Below are 19,738 nucleotides of genomic sequence, written 5' to 3'. Positions count from 1 at the left end.
ATTTGTTTCAATTTTTACATTTAATAAATTCAAGAATACGAAGATTTTCATCCTCTTCTTGCATGGCTGGGTATTTCTCACATGAAAGTGATGTGCATCTGTTAATAAGGTGATCTGCGCTTTGAGGTTCTTCCATGCAAATATTGCAATTGTATTTTTACATTTGCTCAGATGGGCCAAAAAATTTGTTGCACCAAACTTTGAAAAGGACAACTACCACCTTCTTTATGCACTAACGTACAAATTATTTCGATTTCCAGTACCACTGCCCTTTGCACTAATTAAGATATAGGTTTATTTCATATTTTCCGATGTTTAATATTTATTTGCACTTCTTAACGCTACAACCATTTATAAGATTGAAAAAAGTATAACCCTTTGAACCTTTTTTTTGAGAAATAAGAGGAAAATCGAAAAAAAAAAAAATGTTTCATAATATTCTATAGGTTTAATGGATTCTAATTGATTGTGCATATTAAATAAAATGACATCCAGCCTCAATTACATTTACTATACGAGGCTGAAAGCGCGAGCAGGCCTTTTCCTCTTAGTCTCATGGCAAATCCTTGAATTTTTACAATTCAACTGATTATTTCTTATTTGGTGTTGCATAAGGTTATGTTGTTTCCATTTAATTGTGTCCCCACACAAAAAAAACACCATCGGATTATGATCCAGCGAGTGTGGACGGACTATTGTCAAAATTGTCTTGGAGTCATTTGAAACTTTTTTTTCGTGGTGTAAGAGGGATCCAAGTACTTAAAAGGCCTCAAATTCCCTTATAACCTTGCAAAAAAATGTCTCACTGAGTCCCAGAGTTCGAGAAATTGTTATGTTGTCGCTCCTGGGCGGATTCCAAAGAAGGATCCATGAATTTTTCAAATATTTGCACAACAAATTCCTCAATTTATTCTATTTTTTTCAACTGGTGGAGGTTTAACAATCTGTCTAACAACAATAATAATCTGCCTAAGTGTCCAAGATAGCGCGCCACAGTGTTGTCCTTAATGGTTTGTGCACCTTGTATTTATTTAACCTTGGGCTCCCAATTTAGGGTTTCAATTATGACACAATTTAGGACGACTAATGTTGTATCATTATTCAAGTAATAGTAGTAAAAATATCTGCAACATAACAAGAAGTAATGAGAGTTCAACCAATAAACGTATAGGACATTTATATGGGACAAGTATTGTAAAAAAATGCATTATATAGTCTTTTCCATGTTTTATTGATAAAAGTATTCAAAACATTGAATGTTAATTATGTAACTTTTTTATGGCTTGAACGAATATAAGGATGGAAAATTATCTAAAAGGATGATATTAAATGAGAATTATTTTTAGCATTTCCATTTATATTCCTCAACGAGTTCATCTGAATTGGAGAGCTTTTGACTATTTTTGCCCTCAAATTCGTCATATTTATTCTTGTTATAATTTCCACAGAGACCACAGTGTTGACCAGTAGAAGAGGGCGCAGGAATTACATTCATGAAATGTCCATCGTATGTGACCCAGATCTTGGCGAATGAATATACATTGTAGATCGATCCCCACTTCAAAATCCTGTTTAAAAAAAAATGACAAATAATTAAGAATAGTGTTGGCCTATCAATGGCGTAAGCCCTTAAATGCACGAGATAGAATAATGTACTTTATAACTACAAAGTAAGAGTGAACATTCTATTTAATAAAGTCTTCTAATATCTGAACTAGTCCCCCCAGAGTATTGTGCCCGAAGTGAAGGCTGTATTAGCAAGGCCATGATAATTTGGGACACTTTGTCTTTAAAGGAATTTATATCCCTAATCCGAACCAAGTTGGCGTAAAAATGAGAAGGGAGTTCATCTCACGCCACTTACCCTGTCGGATGCCTATATTTCTTGTTATCCTGACTTCAGCCTCAGCAAACATCTCGGTCAGCGCGTCAGGGATCATAGTGCGTACACACGAAGACATGAGGATCTTAAAAGTGTTGCACTCCTCAGGATCCTTGAATTTAGCGTGTGGGTTCAGTCCCCTGACGGCCTCAAAAGACTCTTGACAGTTGTGCCACACAATACTATTTAAATTACTCATTAACATTTTTGTTATTAATGGGACAAGCTTATGTATATAAAAATACTGTTTCTCCTACCCCTAACAAGTGAATACGAAATGCCCTTAACAACTTTTATATTTTGAGTCGTTTAAGAATTGAAAGGTTTCGACATTTTGTCTTTATTCAAAAACTTTTGTTTCTCATTTGAAAAAAATTGTTAAGCAGGAAGAGGCATTCATTATAGCAATTGACTTTACTTAGATTCTCTGATGCTGTTGAATTGACAAGTAAATACTTGTATTGGGTTTCGGTTTGAAAGTCATACTGCTTTAAAACCGTCATGATTTTAGAGGATCGAACTAATTCGTTCCTTTAACGAATTTCCGTCTGCACCTGTCTCACAGAAAAAATTGGTGTTGAACGTTCTTATTAAAAATTTGGTCTAGATCAATTTTATACATGATTTTTTATGACGTTATGTGAACATCTGCAAAATAATGTTTTATAAAGTTAAATGGTCTGCATAAATCATATTTATACAACTCATAAATCAGGATAGGGAACAAAATCAATCCATAGATCGAAACCAAAAAAAACAAAAACAGAATCATGGATTGAGACTGAAAAATTGGTGCATTGATTGAGATCAAATATTGATATCGTCACACCACAAACATGGAGGATTTATAATTTATCAATTCCTTACTTGAAAATGTCACTACCGTCCTTTTCATGGATATATTCTTTTTCTCCAACAATTACAGCCTCACCATCAACTAGTACGTTGATTTTCTTTGGACCACTTGATTCAAATTCGACAGAATGACCTCCGACGTAAATCTTGACATCAATATGAGACCCAGATGATTTTTTAGTGAAGACTGCAAAGTTTGGACGAGGAGAGCAATGACCAGATGCGAGGGTCCAGCACGAGGTTGGTGTGTACGGATATGTCACATTGTCGAGAGTCATCACACTATCAGTTGTCACAGTGCAAGTATCAATGATCTTATATTTCATGAGACGTTTCAAAGTGGAAGTAAACTTCAAATTCCTCATCATAGGATACCAGTTCAAATTGAGGGGGATGTCGTGGAAATGTTGCCCTCCTTGACTTGTTTCCATGTATACATCCACCATTTTATCATTGTCAGTGAACGTGGCATCGAAATTCATGTGAGGCTCAGCAGTTGAGGAGGAAAGCATCTCAGGATCAATGTCCCAATAAGGTAGAAGTCCGATTTTGATAACACTTTGGAATTGAGATACAATGGCGTTCATACGATCAGTCATCTAAAAATAAATTTTCTATAAAATAATATGCTTTGGTGGATTGCTGTTTAACTACCTTGAAGAAATCAATCTTGTACGAGTATTTCCTTGCAGTTGTTGCATCCCACACAGTTAAGAAACATGCTTCTGTTTGGGGGAAAAGGTCACCTCTTCCTTGCCATGAAGGTAGATTTTTTTGTTCCATACACTTTTGGTAATACCAAGTATTCTTCATATCTTCACGAGCTTCTTCTGTGGTGGCATGTTCAAATGTTATTCTAATTTCTCCAGGCGCTGAATTGCAGTCTTCATGAGGACCATATTGAACTTTGGCTTTTCCACTTAGCTTCATGATACCATTCTTGTCATAGTCCATGAATTCCTCGGAGAAGTCCGGGTATTTGTTTTGATAATTCATACACATAGAGTAATCAGACATGATTCCGGAGATTCCTTTTCTTTGGTACTTGACTTTCAATGTATTCTCGAGATACCCAGGAGTGAACTCATGTCCAATAATAAACTTGTAAATTCTATCTTCAGGCTCTCCCTTTGCCTTCACAATGGTTGTGATGGCCCATTTGCGACCTTTGAAGAAGAGTTTTTCACCATTGGGTCCAGCAGTAGCACGCATGGTGATTTCAATTTCTCTGACGGGTTTGTCTTTGGATTGAGACCATCGCATCATAGCACCGCATTTTTCAGCTCGGGGGAAAAACATGAAGTATGCACGTATTTGATGAATTCCCATTCGAATACTATTACCAAATGTTCTTGGGCTTTTGTTATAGGGCATCATTGCCTTCCATAAATGGTATAGAACTCTTCCTCTACTTGAAGGTAATTCGCAGTCGAAATATTCACCATGAAGATAAGAGCCTGTAACATCAGAGGTATGATCCATGAATACCCTTTTCTTTGACTCCCCTGAAGAATAGGAGAGAGAAGATCTTGTTTTACAGCTATCACAATATTTGGACATGTCTTGATTATCATTTACATATTGAGATCTTGTAAAAATTGTGGTAGATGAGTGCATTATAATCAAAAGAGGATTGTCATATGCGGGTCTTTCAATAGATAATTTGATTTCTTTCTTCAGAGGATTAACACCAATAACAAAGTTTCTTGGGAAATGGGATCCGTAGATACGATCTTGGATAATTCCATATGAATTTTTGCGATAAGGATTTTGAATCATCATGATTCTTGAGCCTTGAGCAAAAAAATTCATATTATATTTAACATCTCTATACATAAGGCCTCTGGCGTTTCCTCTCTTCACACTTGCTTGAATATCAAAAACTCCCGTGAAAGAATTAATGTAAGAAACAGGCACACCGTTTTCCAAGGGTTGTTGGTATAACAGACTTCCCATTCTAATGGCTCTTTGGTGATTGATGGAATATGAATCTCCTGTACTCTTAAAATCTTCAAAAAGATTCCTTAAAGTACCTCCTTCCTTGATTGAATCCTCATCATATTGTCTTAAGGCAACAAGGGAGCCTTTGACTGAGAGTCTGAATTCAACTCTGAGGGGTTGGTCAGGACGAGCTTTAATGTTCATGTCTGATAAAAGAATTTTCTCTAGCTCATCCAACTTCCAAACCTCATCGCTCAGATTCTTGAACTTACGAACAATCGTTTTGGACAAACCTTCAATACGAAGATTAACGCACATTCCATACGCAGAATAACCTCCATACAAAGAAGTTCCCACGCACATTGACACAACCAAAGGCATAGTTGATTTGTGAGATCCGACAATCCAATAATTAAAAGTACCACTATATCCATACTTCTTTTGATAGAACTGACGAGCATAGGTCTTTGAGACTCCAATGCCATAACTTGTTTGAAAGTCACTGTATTGCTTTAGGTATTTCAAAAAGTATTTGGCAAGGGATGATACTTTTTGTAAGCATGGGTCGATGTTGATGGAGTATTTTTCAAATAAAGAAAAGGCAAAATTGATAACTTCATAGTCGTGTTCTCTATAAAGGATGGCAAGAATAGCGTTAAAGTAAGTTGATGAAGGATTGGTTGCCATTAAGTAAGATAGGGCAGTAATACGTAGTTCATGAGGGTTTTTTGTATTTGCAAAAACCGGCAAGAAATACTCTGCTCCCTTTCCATTAGAAATAGCACCCCAAGCAGAGGCTTCTAAGGCCAGTGTTCGAAGTTGTCCACATTTTATGTCCGTCTCCCCAAATATAATGGGTTTGAGCTTATCAGCCAAGTTTCCATAACGGAGATTAAACAGCATACCCATAATCTTGACTTGTTCAACATGATCAGAAGCTAAATGAAAATGAATATCAATGTTTCATTCTAAATTGGGAGTATCAGGATTACTCACAAAGGATTTTTTGAAAATGTTTCTCAGTGTATTTATCAACAACTGAAGTAAAACACTCCTTGGAAGCAGGAGAATGGGGAACCCCGGCACGTTCACAAGTTACTCGTGCCAAATGTCCTAGGATCAAAGGAAGGGAATCCTTCAACAACTGATGTCCTTCGAAACTGTATAATTTTTCGTACTCATCAAGAAGTTGTACATTGGGATGACGGATATGAAATGGAACTGCTGTCAGAACTCTTACTGCATCCCTGTAGTTGTCAAACTTATTTTCCACAACCATGTCACGAATAAGAATGGCTGAGGCACTTGTACCTAGACTTCCCAATAATTCATTGAATAAATTATTTTTACGAACGCCTTCGTCCGACTTATCTGCTTGGAGTTGTTCAGCCAATGACTGGAATATTTGTTGAATAATTAATTATTATGGTCCAAAGAGAATATTATTTTACTCTCGTCTTACCTTTAAAGCATTGTAATCCATCTCAACCATAGCTGGATAAATGTTATTCAATCCATAATAATGAGCTTTGGATGTATATGATTTCTCCGTTGACATCTCATTGAAAATAAATGCCACCTTATCAAATCTTTTCTTTACAAATTCAGCAATATTAGACATTTCATCCTCAAAAAATTCTCCAGATGCCAAATTTTTTTCTCTAGCTTTCAAATCTCTTTCACTCTTCCAGGTGTATTCCTTGTCTTCAAACTCATACTTGAGATCAGTTATTGTCTCTCCGCTGACTGCAATGTCTCCGGGGGAACTTTGGACTTTTTTAAGAATGGATGTTGAGCTGGAATTAAATAGTTAAAATGAAATTTTTTAGTGAATCTATTTCTGTAAAATCCTACTTGGAGTGGGCTATGTAAGAAACTCCTTCACTTCCAAAAAAATTGAGCTACAAGAGATGATGATCCTACAATGGCCTTCGGACTTAATCTATCTCCCTTCTTTTCAAATATGAACACAGTATTGGAGGCTGAATATAGTCCATTAGGATTTTCTCTACTCTCAGGATTGGTTGGATCAATGTTGCAACGATAACCTTTCCAGTCATCAATTAGGACATGAACCCTATTTTTACAATCCTTGGTGTGAGACACGGATTTGACAATTTGATCATCAGTTATTGTGTAAAGAGTCTTACAATCTCCAAAAATAGATGCCTAGGAATAAATCTTTGTAGATACGGGATTTTAGTCAAACAAATATTACGGGTTGACATACCTCTTCTGACATAAGTCCATGTCCGTGGCCATTAAGTACATCCTTATTCAGTTGAAACTTTTGAACAATACCTTTGATGAAGTTTCTTTGATAAATAGTTATTGCTGGACTAAGAGTCAATGATGAAAAAAGACCCTGTGAATCTAATTTAACTTCGAATGGAGGCATATCCTTATTGGCATCAAGGAAATTGGTATTCTCAAAGGGATACCCTCCAGCCTCATGTTTACCATTAAACTGCGACATTCTTACATCAGAGAGCTAATGCAAATAATATTTTCAAATTAATTACGATTTTGTTATTATATAAAATATAGTATTTCAAAAAAAAACATACGGAAATTTTGATAGAGTCGCCATGAACTTGCATTCTCGTTTGATATTTGTAAGAAAACCCAGATGAGTGCGGAGAGTGATCCATGGTTCCAACCACAGCTGAAGATTCCGTATCAAAAGTATATTCCATTCCATCCTCAAAGATATTTCCTTTCGCCACAGCTAATGAAATATGATTTTGATAAATTGTTTCAAATAAGTATCAATATGTATAAGGTTAAAAAAAATTTCCCCTCACCGAAAACAAAAATAACTAACGGAGATATGAACTTCATCTTCATCTGAGATGTCGTTGGATTCTGATCTTTTTGTGTACAAAAATCAAGATATATATATATGTATGTGTTCATTTCTCTCTTCAAAATATGACCTTTAACATCATGGAGTGTTAGAAAGAGAAATTAACAATTTTCTTTGAATTTTATTTTTCTTAATTGTTTTGCATGTATGAAAAAAAAAACGAGTTTAAAAAAATCTGATTATTGATCAATCAATTATACGATATAGTAATCTAAATCTACAAAATATACAAATATAATTTAAGGGTTTACTTAATTTTCATTTATGTTGGTACTCCAGTGGACAAAATCCTCTGTAGGACCAAAAAAAAAAAAAAATCACTCAACAATACCCTTGAAAAAAAATCTGCTGAGGACCAACCCTTTCCCAAAATAAAAAGCGCCAATGGACTCAAATATGTCCTCTGACAACACAAAAGTAAACTAGAAGAATTTTTCTGAAAATTAAGTATGGATTACTTTTGGATTCTTAGACAAATTATCTTCAATATTGATCAACAATTTGGGGGCGCTGCAAATTGAACTTAAAAGAACTAAATTGATCGTCACAATAAAAGATTGAAAAATGAATATATTTAATATAAAAAGCGGTCATATAGGGGCAAATATAAGTTTCTTGAATCAAATAAAGGTTTTAAACTATAGATAACATATTAACTATTCCTATAAATTTGAGATACAGATCCTGCTATTGACTCAAATGTTTCTATAAAATATTGGGATGTATGTAAATATACATACGAGGGTCGTTTGGAATTTTTACATTTGCATATTATTCATCGGTATTGGATTGTTTAGAAACCGAGCTGCAAGAAAAACGACACGATTGGCCCACAAAAAAGTCATCCTTCATCACGACAAAATGCACCCAGCTCACACTTCAGAAGTTGTGGTATCAAAATTACTGGAAATAGGGTCCCAAGTCGAGATGCCCACAACACTAGCAATCTCACGCACCTTCACTTTCTTCCATCCATCACCATATTATAGATTTTATAAAGGATTTCTGGCGTAGTAATCTCAGCTGGGTGTCCAGAAATTCCAGCGTCAGTTGTGTCCATTTGATCACTCCAAATTTTTTGAAACTACTTATAAACTGTTCTAATTGAAGGTAAAGAGTCCCCATAATGTTATCAAGCTTCTTTTTTGTCTCTTGAGGCGCTTTGTTTATCATAAAGTAATGTTTTATCATTACACGAAAATCTATTTTGTTCATTCTTTGAAAATTACTACACCCCCTTTAATTTCAACACATGCCAAACGGAAAGAAATTGGCCTATCTGGCTGAAAGTTGGTTTGTGTTCTTCCTAGAGATGCTACTGACTAAACATTACCTTGATACGCCATCTCTCGGACTTTGCATGGACTTTTCAAACAACCCTCGTACAGAGAGCCTAGAGTCTCCTCACTTTATTTATGTTAAATTCAAGACATTAGTGCTTATTATTATAATTGAAGAACAATAAAGGCGAAAGATGGGACCCTTCTTTGCCACTGGAATTTCCCTTCTTTGCCACTGGAATTTCCTCTAAAGTAGTTGTTGGGCCAAATATGGCTCTATAGCAACTGTTTACCGTGTCAAAGAACCTCCTGGATAAGGATGAGGATCTCAGAGAAGCCCTCAGTAGTGGTTGTCCAAGAAAACTCATTTATGGTTACCATTAAGTAAGGAATTATCATGACGATTTAAAAAAATGCCCGTAAATATTAATATGTTTCTGAGTCTAGACTAGAGGTGGGGATAGTTATTTTGAGCATGTTAAAAAAAGAAACCTAAAATCGACATAGTAGCCCTAACAATTTGAAGAATGTTTTAGAGGAGAGCAGCTTAGCTATCATGACGTTTCATTAGATCAGATACAATCAGATTTGACGACTGAAGAGGGGAAGAAAGAAATGAACAAGGTTATTGGCAAGAATTACTCCCATGTCGATCCTCAATTTTTCTCTGAGTACAACAAGGACTTACAACTCTGCAAAAATCCTTAAGGTTACTCTCGGTCTTTTTTGAGCACACACGAATATTCAATCAGGTTTTGTATAAATATATATTTATAAATATAAAGAAGATCAATTGTTCAAGTCCACCCCCCTTTCCCTCCCCCCACAAAAAAAAAAAAAAAAAAAAAAAGGTCTAGAACCACACCTGGGAATGATCTTTTTAGAATGAGTTCATCTGAATAAATAATATAAACATGGAAATATGTAAACACAAATAAACATCTCCAATTACTGTTGCATTTCCCATTGAAAGATAATAGTTAATATATGTATATATAAATTGTTCAACTTCAAAACAAAAACATGTTTCAGCTGTTTTTAAACTGGGAGAGTGTTAATTAAAGAAAATGATCTAATTCAATTTTAATTCAACTTTTTTAATTACCACATATCTAAGAATTTTGGTGAAAAATATAATGATAAGCAGTACTAAGAACCGGTTCTAAGACTACACCGGAACGAATACATAATAATACCGGTCCGGCACAACACAAATGTAGAGTGTCAGAATCAAATGCAAATATAGTTGGACAACCGGTCATAAGAAAAACTGTCTATGGAGTTAGAGGAAAAGTCAATAATAAATTTCATAAAAAAAGGATTCAATATTACTAAATATTACAAACTTCCATACAAATACAAAAACGAGTATTTTTAATATTATTTACGTATATTTTTTTATTGGTGAAGCTATCTATAAATTCATATTAGTGAAGGTGTAGAATGTACGTATATTGGTAGTCGGAACCCCCTTCTATAGTATAATGAATTCTGACTTATTTAGCCATACTTTTCTTTTGAAAGAAACTGTTTTTATAATTGAAAGTAAATTGCTCAATATCAAGAATTTCACAGGGGCATAACACAGAATGATTTATTAGTTGCAAGTAATTTATATTCAACTTTCAAAACATTTGGAAGAAAGATAGTGTTTAAAAAAAGTTGCCCTTTCATAATAGTTTTCTCTTTGTATGACATCATCATCCACTAGTAATTAGCATAATTAGTTCAACATTCACTATTTAACAGTTTTATCGTATTACAAATAATACGAGGGTCATTTGAAAAGTCAACTACTGGCGGGTATCGAGGTTATGTTTAATTAGTAGCATCTATTGGAAGAATACACACCAACTTTCAGGCAGATCGGTTTATTTCTTTCTGTTTGGCATTCGTTTGAATCGAGGAATCGGGTGGAAAGGTTATGGCAAGTGTATTTTAGATTCGGATGGTGTAATCCTCATTCACCTTATAGAAAAGGGTAAAACTATTACAGGTGCATATTATTCATCGTTGTTGGACCGTTTAAAAATTGATCTTTAAGAAAAATGCCCACAATTGGACCACAAGTTACTTTCTTCACGACAATGAACCAGCTCACACCTCAGTAGTTGTGGTCACAAATGTAATAGAAATAGGGTTCCAAGTCGAGATGCCCACAGACCTAGCAATTTCACTCACCTTTACTCTTCTCTCATCCGTCACCATGTAATTGATTCAATCAATTATTTCTGGAGTAATAACCTCACTAAGGCGTTCAGAAAGTTAAGTGTCACTTGTGCCCATATTGCCACTCTGAAAATGTTTAAACCACTTATGAACTGTTGTTATCGAAGGTGCAGAGTCTCCAAAATGTTTACCAAGCTTCTTTTAAGTCTTCTGAGGCGTAATGTTTAATCAACACAGGAAATTCTTTTTCATCCATTTTTTGAAAATCACTCCACTTTCTCGATTCAAACGAATGCCAAACAGTAAGAAATACATTGATCTGGTTGAGTTGGTGTGTGTTCTTCCAAGAGATACTACTAACTAAACATAACCTCAATACGTGCCAGTAAACGACCTTCGTATATATAATAATGAGGAAAATTGCAAGAATTGGATGTTTCGAGTATACTATTAAATAAAAAATTTATTTTTTTAACTTCGACAACATATTTTGATGTTTATCTATGTATAAAACTTTTGTTTGAGTTCTATCATCACTTTAGTTTGAGCTCTGTCATCAGTAGTGTTTATCCAATTATCACATATTTGTGTGCTTTAATCATGAAAAATAACATGAAAAATATTTTAATTATTTATTACTTTGAAAACGTATATACAAAGTTATTATTTTAGTTGATTGACTTTATACTTTTCTAAATAGGACAAGGAGGAATAAATATGGTTTGTGATCGAATTAACATATATTAAATACTTGAAGGTTACTATCTATGAAGTAATATTTTTTCATTGAAATCTCTTCGTCTTTTAAGTCTAAATGTAAATGTTCAATCTGGTTTCATATCATAGCGCTACATCACTAACACAAAAGTACCCTATGTATTTTGTTATCAGCTGTCGATTAAAGTAAACTTATCCTCCCTTTTCAAAAGGATATGAGTAATTCATCTTAAAAAAATGTTGAGGAATAAATTTACAATGATTGTCTTGGGGTACTTAAGAGATGACTAACAGTTGGTGGGAATGACTACTATTTATCTAACTACCAGATGGTTTAGGGCCTTTTTTCTACATGTTTCTGAGGGAAAGGTTGCGTGATAAAATAAAGGTAACGACGTGGTATATATAAATGATATAATTTCAATCGGATGTAGTAAAATAGGAAGTTCACTCCTCAGAAATTAAATAATAACGATAACACCAGAGGAGAAGAAAATGTTCTGGTTGTAGTTCAAAAAAAAAAAAAAACCGGTGAATTAAAAATTGTAAACAATTAGAATCACTATTTATATCTGTCAGGAGATATGTTATCCATCAGACTTGCCAACTTTTCTTTTTGTTTACAGTCGTGATAATCACATCTCTACTAATAATATCTTAAAAACTACAAATAGGAATGCTCTCGCAACCTCTTTCCTCATCAATATGCTAAAAAAATGAGAACACAATGCTGACATATCCTTTAGAAGTATAAAATCATGACAAATATTGAAGAAACTGAATGGGTATGCTCTAAATTGTTTATATCTATTGAAATAAACACTAAAAAACTTTTAATAGAAACACATAGCAACAATCAGTTAATAATTTATTTTTGTTGAGATATTAAATCCTCAAGAGTATAATATTCCAAAACGGTGAATAGCAATTTAATAATGAGGAATAGGATTCCCAAATCACTGTCTTTTTGTTATTACAATGCTATTTAGATTTTCCAATAAAAGTCTGCTTGAATTAAGAAGTCACTTACATTTGTTTTTAACTTAACTCTTTACAAGAAATAAATATTATGTGTATATATAAGAGGCGAATAAATTAACAGTGTAGATAAAAATATCAAGAATACAATATTCACCGGGTTCAGTATAGGTTTTGTTGATACATAAGAAAGTTCCGTTAACTATTGTGCAATGTAATAATAAATAGTTCATTGAACTGGATTCTGATCATTTTTGTATAATTTATTTGTACAAGCGTATAATACTGATATGCCAATAGCATTAATTGCACTTTAATGGATCATTATTTTATTGAAAATTATTATAAATGCATTATGTCTAATTTGATTATGTCTAAAGCATGCATACATGCGATTTATCATCATTCATGACGTCTTTCAATGAGGCAAGATATCTGAAGTTAAAAGTAGGTGGTGTGTGACTAAAGCGTATTATTTTACGTTATTGCTAGTATTCAAGAATATAAGAGAAGTAAATAAATAGATAGCTAGGCCCCTAGGACTGAAAGACTGATTTATCGGCGATGCATCAGTATCGCCTATTGATCATGGGCCGATCCAATACTACTCATAAACTACGTAACTGTTTCTTCCCTTCGCAGAATTCTTATTTGTCTCTATATTAAAGAATAATCGACACCTCTAGAATAGCATATAAATATTGACACATTTATACACATATTTGAGAAGATTAACATCAAAAAACTAACATAATGCTTCCATGTCAAAGTGTCAATAATTAATTATTTTTAGAGGAAATATTGCTAATTGGACAGACATAAATATTTATACAATGTGCAGTTTTTTTTTAATTATAATTCTTGAAAGTGATACATCATGTTTTAAGAAGCACATCTGGTTAATACAATACGAAGAGTGTAATTAATTCATTATTTGTGGAAAACCACACTACGATATTAATCGTGGCAATAGATAAATGTTTCATGATATGAATATTTTATCTTTTTTTTAACCCTCCTTTAGTGAACATCCTTTTTTACGTCGTTAATGAACGTGGTTAAAAGTTAAATTTAAGAAAATTTTACTACATTATACACAGTCGACATTGACCCAAAATTACACTATTTAAATTTTTAATATTTTCTTAACAATTTCATCCATTTTCCATGCGTAAATAATTCGCAAAACTAATTTAAAATACTGGCTTTAGTTAAAGGCAAGGACAAAAAATAAATTATTTTTTCAAATGAATCTTCAAAAAATATTTAAAACATTCTAACCCTTAACGAAATTTAGTTAGATGACGCGTCATACATGGGCCTTCTTCATATAATTAAAAGAAAGAAAAACTACAGTGAATGACATTTACATATGCAGTAATTACTAAGACTGCTTAACATCAAAAATTTCACAAGATTGAAATAGTAGAATTTGATGCTCTGATCCCAAATATGGTCTTATTTTTTCTCAAGGCCTTCAGAAAAAGTCTTCTTTTTTTTGTCTATTTTTACGATTCCATGGTTTTTTAACCACTTGTTGCTGAAGATATGGATAAATGGTATTAATATATTTTAACATATAATTTTAAACAACTTCAAAACAGTTTTAAATGTATTTATTATCTTTAGAACTTGAGATATCCTTGTTTAAAGTTGATTAGTCCATTCAGAAAAACCTTTATATCTTTGTAATATTTGAAAGATACAAGCTCATTTTTGAATTTATCTTGTACATTTATTTAATTATTAAAGGGCCATATAGGAAGAAAATAGAAGAAGAAAAAGCTAGAAAAAAGGGGGAACTTAATTTTGTTCCATAAGTTGAAATAATTAATTAATAATAATAGATCACATAATGCATCGTATTGCAATATATCAAATTATGGATAACTTCAGTTTTATTTATAATAGTAATACTTAATTAAGTGATTACTATTTACTTCTCCCATAGGTTGATTAGTAAAGTTGCTCATTTATGGCGGAGTTTTTCAAAACAGTTGAAGTTGAATATTGGCTGGATAAGAAAACTTGATATAGTGTTCTTAAAATGCTACCGATACGGCCGGAGAGTAAGATACCGGAGAAAGAGTTTTCAATAATGAGTACTTCATTGGGGCACAAACATACACTATTAATTACATTTCTTAGGGACTAAAAGGTAAAAATGGTACGCACTCATAAAATATCTATACAAGTAAGAATTATAGGTAAAAGGTACATTAATGATTCAAAAGATTTCCCACGTCAACTTAATAAAAACAAAATTGATACATAACACTTCATACGTGATTAATGATTATAGACAAGACATATAGTAAATTTTAGTTAAATTTAATTATTAAAAGGTTCAATTATTCTTTAAAAACGATTAATGTTTATTTTAAATTGTCATTTGGGCAGTCCATTTGATCGTTAAGGTTATTAATTATATAACTATTTTCTGTATCATAAAATTATTCAAACTATGTTTCTTAACTAAAAAATTATTTTTTGAGGTTCAACTTTTCGAAACATTTACATAATAGACAAGATACATTTAAAATCCGTATTTGAATTCTTACGCTTAAAAATCATATTATAAAGAGGAATATAAATATGAATGTTCATACTTCTGGAACTATGCATATCTTTTTTTATGGTACTGAAACGTTATAGAGCAGGGTTTTTTTATACCGAGGAACAGCTTTTAAAAAGTAACAGCTATTAACAAATTAAATATATAATAAAATTTATAAAAATTCTACTATTTAGCAATGATAAATAAAATAGTATTTACACTTTCTTGATGAATATATTTTCTTTATGATATATGTATAAGGGTTTATTAGGGACAAGAAAAGTAGGATAACTAGAGAAAAATATCGTATTCTTTCCATAATAATAGTAAAATATCTATCAGAGATAAAAAATATAGAGCGCTTACTTGATGAAAAAATTGAATGGAGAGACAACTGATGAATACAAATAACATAAGGATCAAAACATTCAAATATTATATACTAAATAGCCGTTACGTCTTACTTAATAATGTGATTTTAGGGGCTTAATGAATAATAAGGTTACTCAATTTACTTCAAATTATTCTCTTATCAAAATGACAAATATAAATATAAAATCTGTAAAATGTGAAATAGTTCATTATTAATATCAATTTTCACTCTTAGGAAGGAGTATCACAATTCATAACCTATAAAGCCTATAACAACACAATGAAAAACATTTTCATAATTGATATTTTCCTATAAATTCCAAATATTCCCGTTTCTTCTAGTACATACTAATTTTAATAAAAAATGTTTTAGAATATTTAAGATAAATAAGCATCTAATTAATAAAGTATAATTTATTCTAAAAAATATTATATACCAATAAAATTAAGTCTTTCAACATATCATTGATATTTTTTCAAATTATTGATTCTTAAACTGTATAAGATTCGTGAGGACACTATGAATCTTGGTTCCTTTTATAGTCTCAGTTTCTAGCTTTCCCAAGTGATACAGTTTTATACTTGCATAACATCGAGAAATTGCTTTTATAAGGGAAAATACAAGATTAGATTCTGGAGATGAATCAAATATATGATCACTAAGGCATTGAAAGACCTAATTTTTACGAAAGCCAATATTTTTCAAAAATACAATGTTAATTTTAAGAGTCAGGTTGGAGTTCCTCAGCTATGCCCGTTTTGGAGAATTTAAAAGTCTTTCAAACATCCTTTCAGTTTCTAGACAAACTTCAATTACATCCTTAGAAGGATATGTTAGTGCTGTTTGATGCAATCCTCCCTAATCTTTTTGTTTTATCAAGACATAATCGAGCCTGAATTCGTTGTCATGACACCAAAAAGATTCACTGCATTTTTCACAAAAGATTGTTTTTCCAATTTCTTCACTACAAATCCGACAATGTAAGTGATGACCACTCTTTTATAGTCCGAAATTGCTATGCAAGAATTAGGATTCGGCACTTTGCTGTAGTCATGGTCGATCTGCAAGTAACCTTTATCAATTAAGCCATGTTTACGAATAAATTCCATATGTTTGCTATCCATATTTATCTGGCATCTTCCTTTGTTTCCCTGGGAAGATAGAAAGGTGGTGTTATCTTGACTTAAGCTATTTCCTCTTGTTCTCGTGGAAAGAGCCTTGTAAGGGTGAAGAGACCACTTTTGACACCGGCATTGAAAGAAAATTGAAATCTTCTCATTTACAAGACTCTATTGAATAAGCCTTTTGAGTTATTTTGAACTCTTTTTTGACACTTTTGGTACCCTTACTGTCTTGGTGCCCAGGGCTGCGGCCTCAGTACACAAAATACTGTACTCCAACCCTAACTCCGACTCCAACACACATTTTATTTTTTAATAATATGTTTCATAGCCAATATAAGTACTATTGAGTCTATATACTCTAAATATAGATTTAATTTACTGAGCTATAAGTAGTTATAAGTTATAAATAAGTGTGTTATGCATAAAGAAAATATTTGGAATATAAGATATTTAACTAGATGCACAAGAAATGAAATAGGTCTATGTTTTGCTAATACATTCATAAGTTTCGGAAAATAATTTATGTATTCATAGCCGAGGAACGACAATACACACAGCATCTCACTGCAATGTTACAGTTTTCTTTGATGACTTTGACTAATCCCAAGTCTAATTAATGAACAAGTACGGCTAGTGGCTATGCTCTACCAAACGTAATAATACCTTTAATTTATAAACATTTAGAAAATAACTTTACGAATACTCAATATAAGCCTTAGATTATAAATTAAGTTTTGTTTACCTAAATTATAATCATTGTTGTAGCCGGAGTCGGTTCAAATTTTCAGACTTCTAACTCTGACTACACGACTCTGATTCTGACTCCCCAGCCCTGCCCCAACCCTTTTTGTGTGAATGTCGAGGGGAAGGCCTGCAGTGTCTGTCTTCCAAATATCGAGGTCCTCAAAGCCATTGTCAGTAAGACTTGGGACCCCATGACAGAGGACTAAATCTGGAGCGCCGCCGCCTGGAATTTATCAATGCCACTAAGTGTGGCTACATTAATGATTAAGAGAGCTCCAATAGACATTTATTTATAGTATTAATTTAGTTGAAATTCTAATGTTAATTTTGAGATTATATCTTATTGAAGTTTAAAATTCAAAGTGTTCAGATTTTAATGGACCACTCGGTATAACGATGTAATTGCATATTTTTAATAGGGTGGCTATACAAGGAGCGGGGATCAAATTGTTGCCTACTTTAAACCTTGATAACTTGAAGACGACATTATCAAATAAAAAACCGGTTACCAAATAGGAAAGCTATTGTCGCCAGCTGACGATACGTAGTTCAGTTAGCATCATGCCGTCATCATATGAGGAGATAAAGAGCTATAAGTGGAACGAGGAGCTTTCGAGGTCCGCCGTAGTCATGGCATTGGTTAATAATGGAGGTGAAATCTCCAATTCAACGATTGCTTCAACCTTAGGAGTGAATTTATGGACTGTTCAGCGTATCCGTAAGAAGCTAGAGGACACCTGGGATGTTGATGCCACCATGAAGAGGGCACCCAAGGAGGAGGGCGCCAACAGGAAGGTCAGGGACACCGACTTTGTCAACAAGGTGAAGAAGATGGCTGAGGATGACCCTACCAGGTCCATGAAGGCCAAGGGGTGGCTGGAGACAGGCCCTGGGTGTGGCAACAGGACTCAGCACCCTGCCATGCGTCCAAAATCTCAATGCAGTGGTTAACCGAGAACTGTTATGACGTCGTAACCAAGGATTTGTGGCCTCCTAACTCTCCCGACCTTAATCCTTTGGACTATTTTGTCTGGGGCTATGTCAAGAGACATACCAATAGACATCCCCATAGCACCAAGGTCAGCCTGATGGACTCCATCAAGGAGGTATTCGGCAACATGGACAATGAGATGGTCAGAAGAGCCTGCGGCCGGTTCAGAGGCCGTATTGAGGCCGTTATTGATGCCAACGGTGATTATATCGAATGAATGGCTACTTTATACCTATATGCTCGTCATAGTTTTGATTTTCAATCAAAAAGTTAAAAAATGTATATTTTGTGTTGTTTTTTGTAGAAAAATATTTTGGCGACAATTTGATCCCCGCTCCCTGTAAGGCAATCTTTCGTCCAAAAAGAATAAGAAAGAAAGACCCCAAATAAGTTGGTAGTTAGCCAATTATTCCTGACTAATGAAATATTATTGAATCATTTTTAGGAATTGTTCACAGCTTCAAAAAAGCTAATTTAACAAATCAATGCTCAGAACACTGAATACGAGAAAAGAAGCAGAAAAATGAGCAGCTGACAACAAAATATTAAACTAAATATATTTTTATGTATGCCATGATTAGGGTCAGATATTATACTTTAAAAACTAGGGAATAGAGGAATGGTTTTTGATAGACAGTAAGGTATAAGTCATTTTATTTGTTGGTCTCTCAATTACGTCCAATACTAGTTTCTATAATATTCATAAGCAACAGGTTTTCATTGTGACAAAACTTGGATGTTCAGCCCCCAAAAAAAAAAAAAAAAAATAGCCACAATCAACATTACTGTCGTCGCATGAAAACGCTCTATTGGCTGAAAAACGATTTTGAGGAATACACTTCTTTTTTTTTTGAGGATTTGCCCGGAGTAATTGGGTATCGGCCAAACCACCAATTGTTCTTTAATAATATAGAAACTAACTACCTAAGAAACCCTCTGTGATAATCTCTATTTTTATGAGCACGCTCGAATGTAATTACTCAATAATTGTATCAATTCATATGTGTTCTGTCCTCAAGAATGGAAGAAGAATAATAAAAGTTTGAGAAAAAAAATATTTTTTGGGATTACTGATATACTTTAGCCTTTAGAGCGCTCACCAATAAAAACAAAGAAAAATCATTTTAACATATAAACGTTTAATTTGTATTTTGACATACATTGCAAATATTCATTATATAATGAACATAGGAGAGCTTTAACAAAAACAAACAGTGAACTTTATATACGTGCACAGGCCTGCTATATTTCATTAATGCGA

At 33.2% G+C, this 19,738-nt stretch overlaps 1 protein-coding gene across 1 annotated transcript; it reads right to left on the bottom strand.

Annotated features, from left to right (window-relative positions):
- Positions 1-1,207: 1,207 nt before the first annotated feature.
- On the bottom strand, positions 1,208-7,638 carry LOC121123583 (uncharacterized). Its single transcript, XM_071890739.1, is given in 10 exon segments — positions 1,208-1,568; positions 2,750-3,336; positions 3,392-5,616; positions 5,675-6,074; positions 6,141-6,474; positions 6,533-6,573; positions 6,575-6,847; positions 6,909-7,169; positions 7,246-7,406; positions 7,483-7,638. Coding segments are annotated over 10 exon segments (4,620 nt in total). The 5' UTR covers positions 7,595-7,638; the 3' UTR covers positions 1,208-1,342.
- Positions 7,639-19,738: the final 12,100 nt, after the last annotated feature.

Source organism: Lepeophtheirus salmonis, chromosome 8 (genome assembly GCF_016086655.4).
Source record: "Lepeophtheirus salmonis chromosome 8, UVic_Lsal_1.4, whole genome shotgun sequence".
Classification (NCBI taxonomy): Eukaryota; Metazoa; Arthropoda; class Copepoda; order Siphonostomatoida; family Caligidae; genus Lepeophtheirus; species Lepeophtheirus salmonis.
The sequence above is the reverse complement of the archived record's forward strand: the minus strand, read 5'-3'. Positions and strand labels throughout refer to the sequence as shown.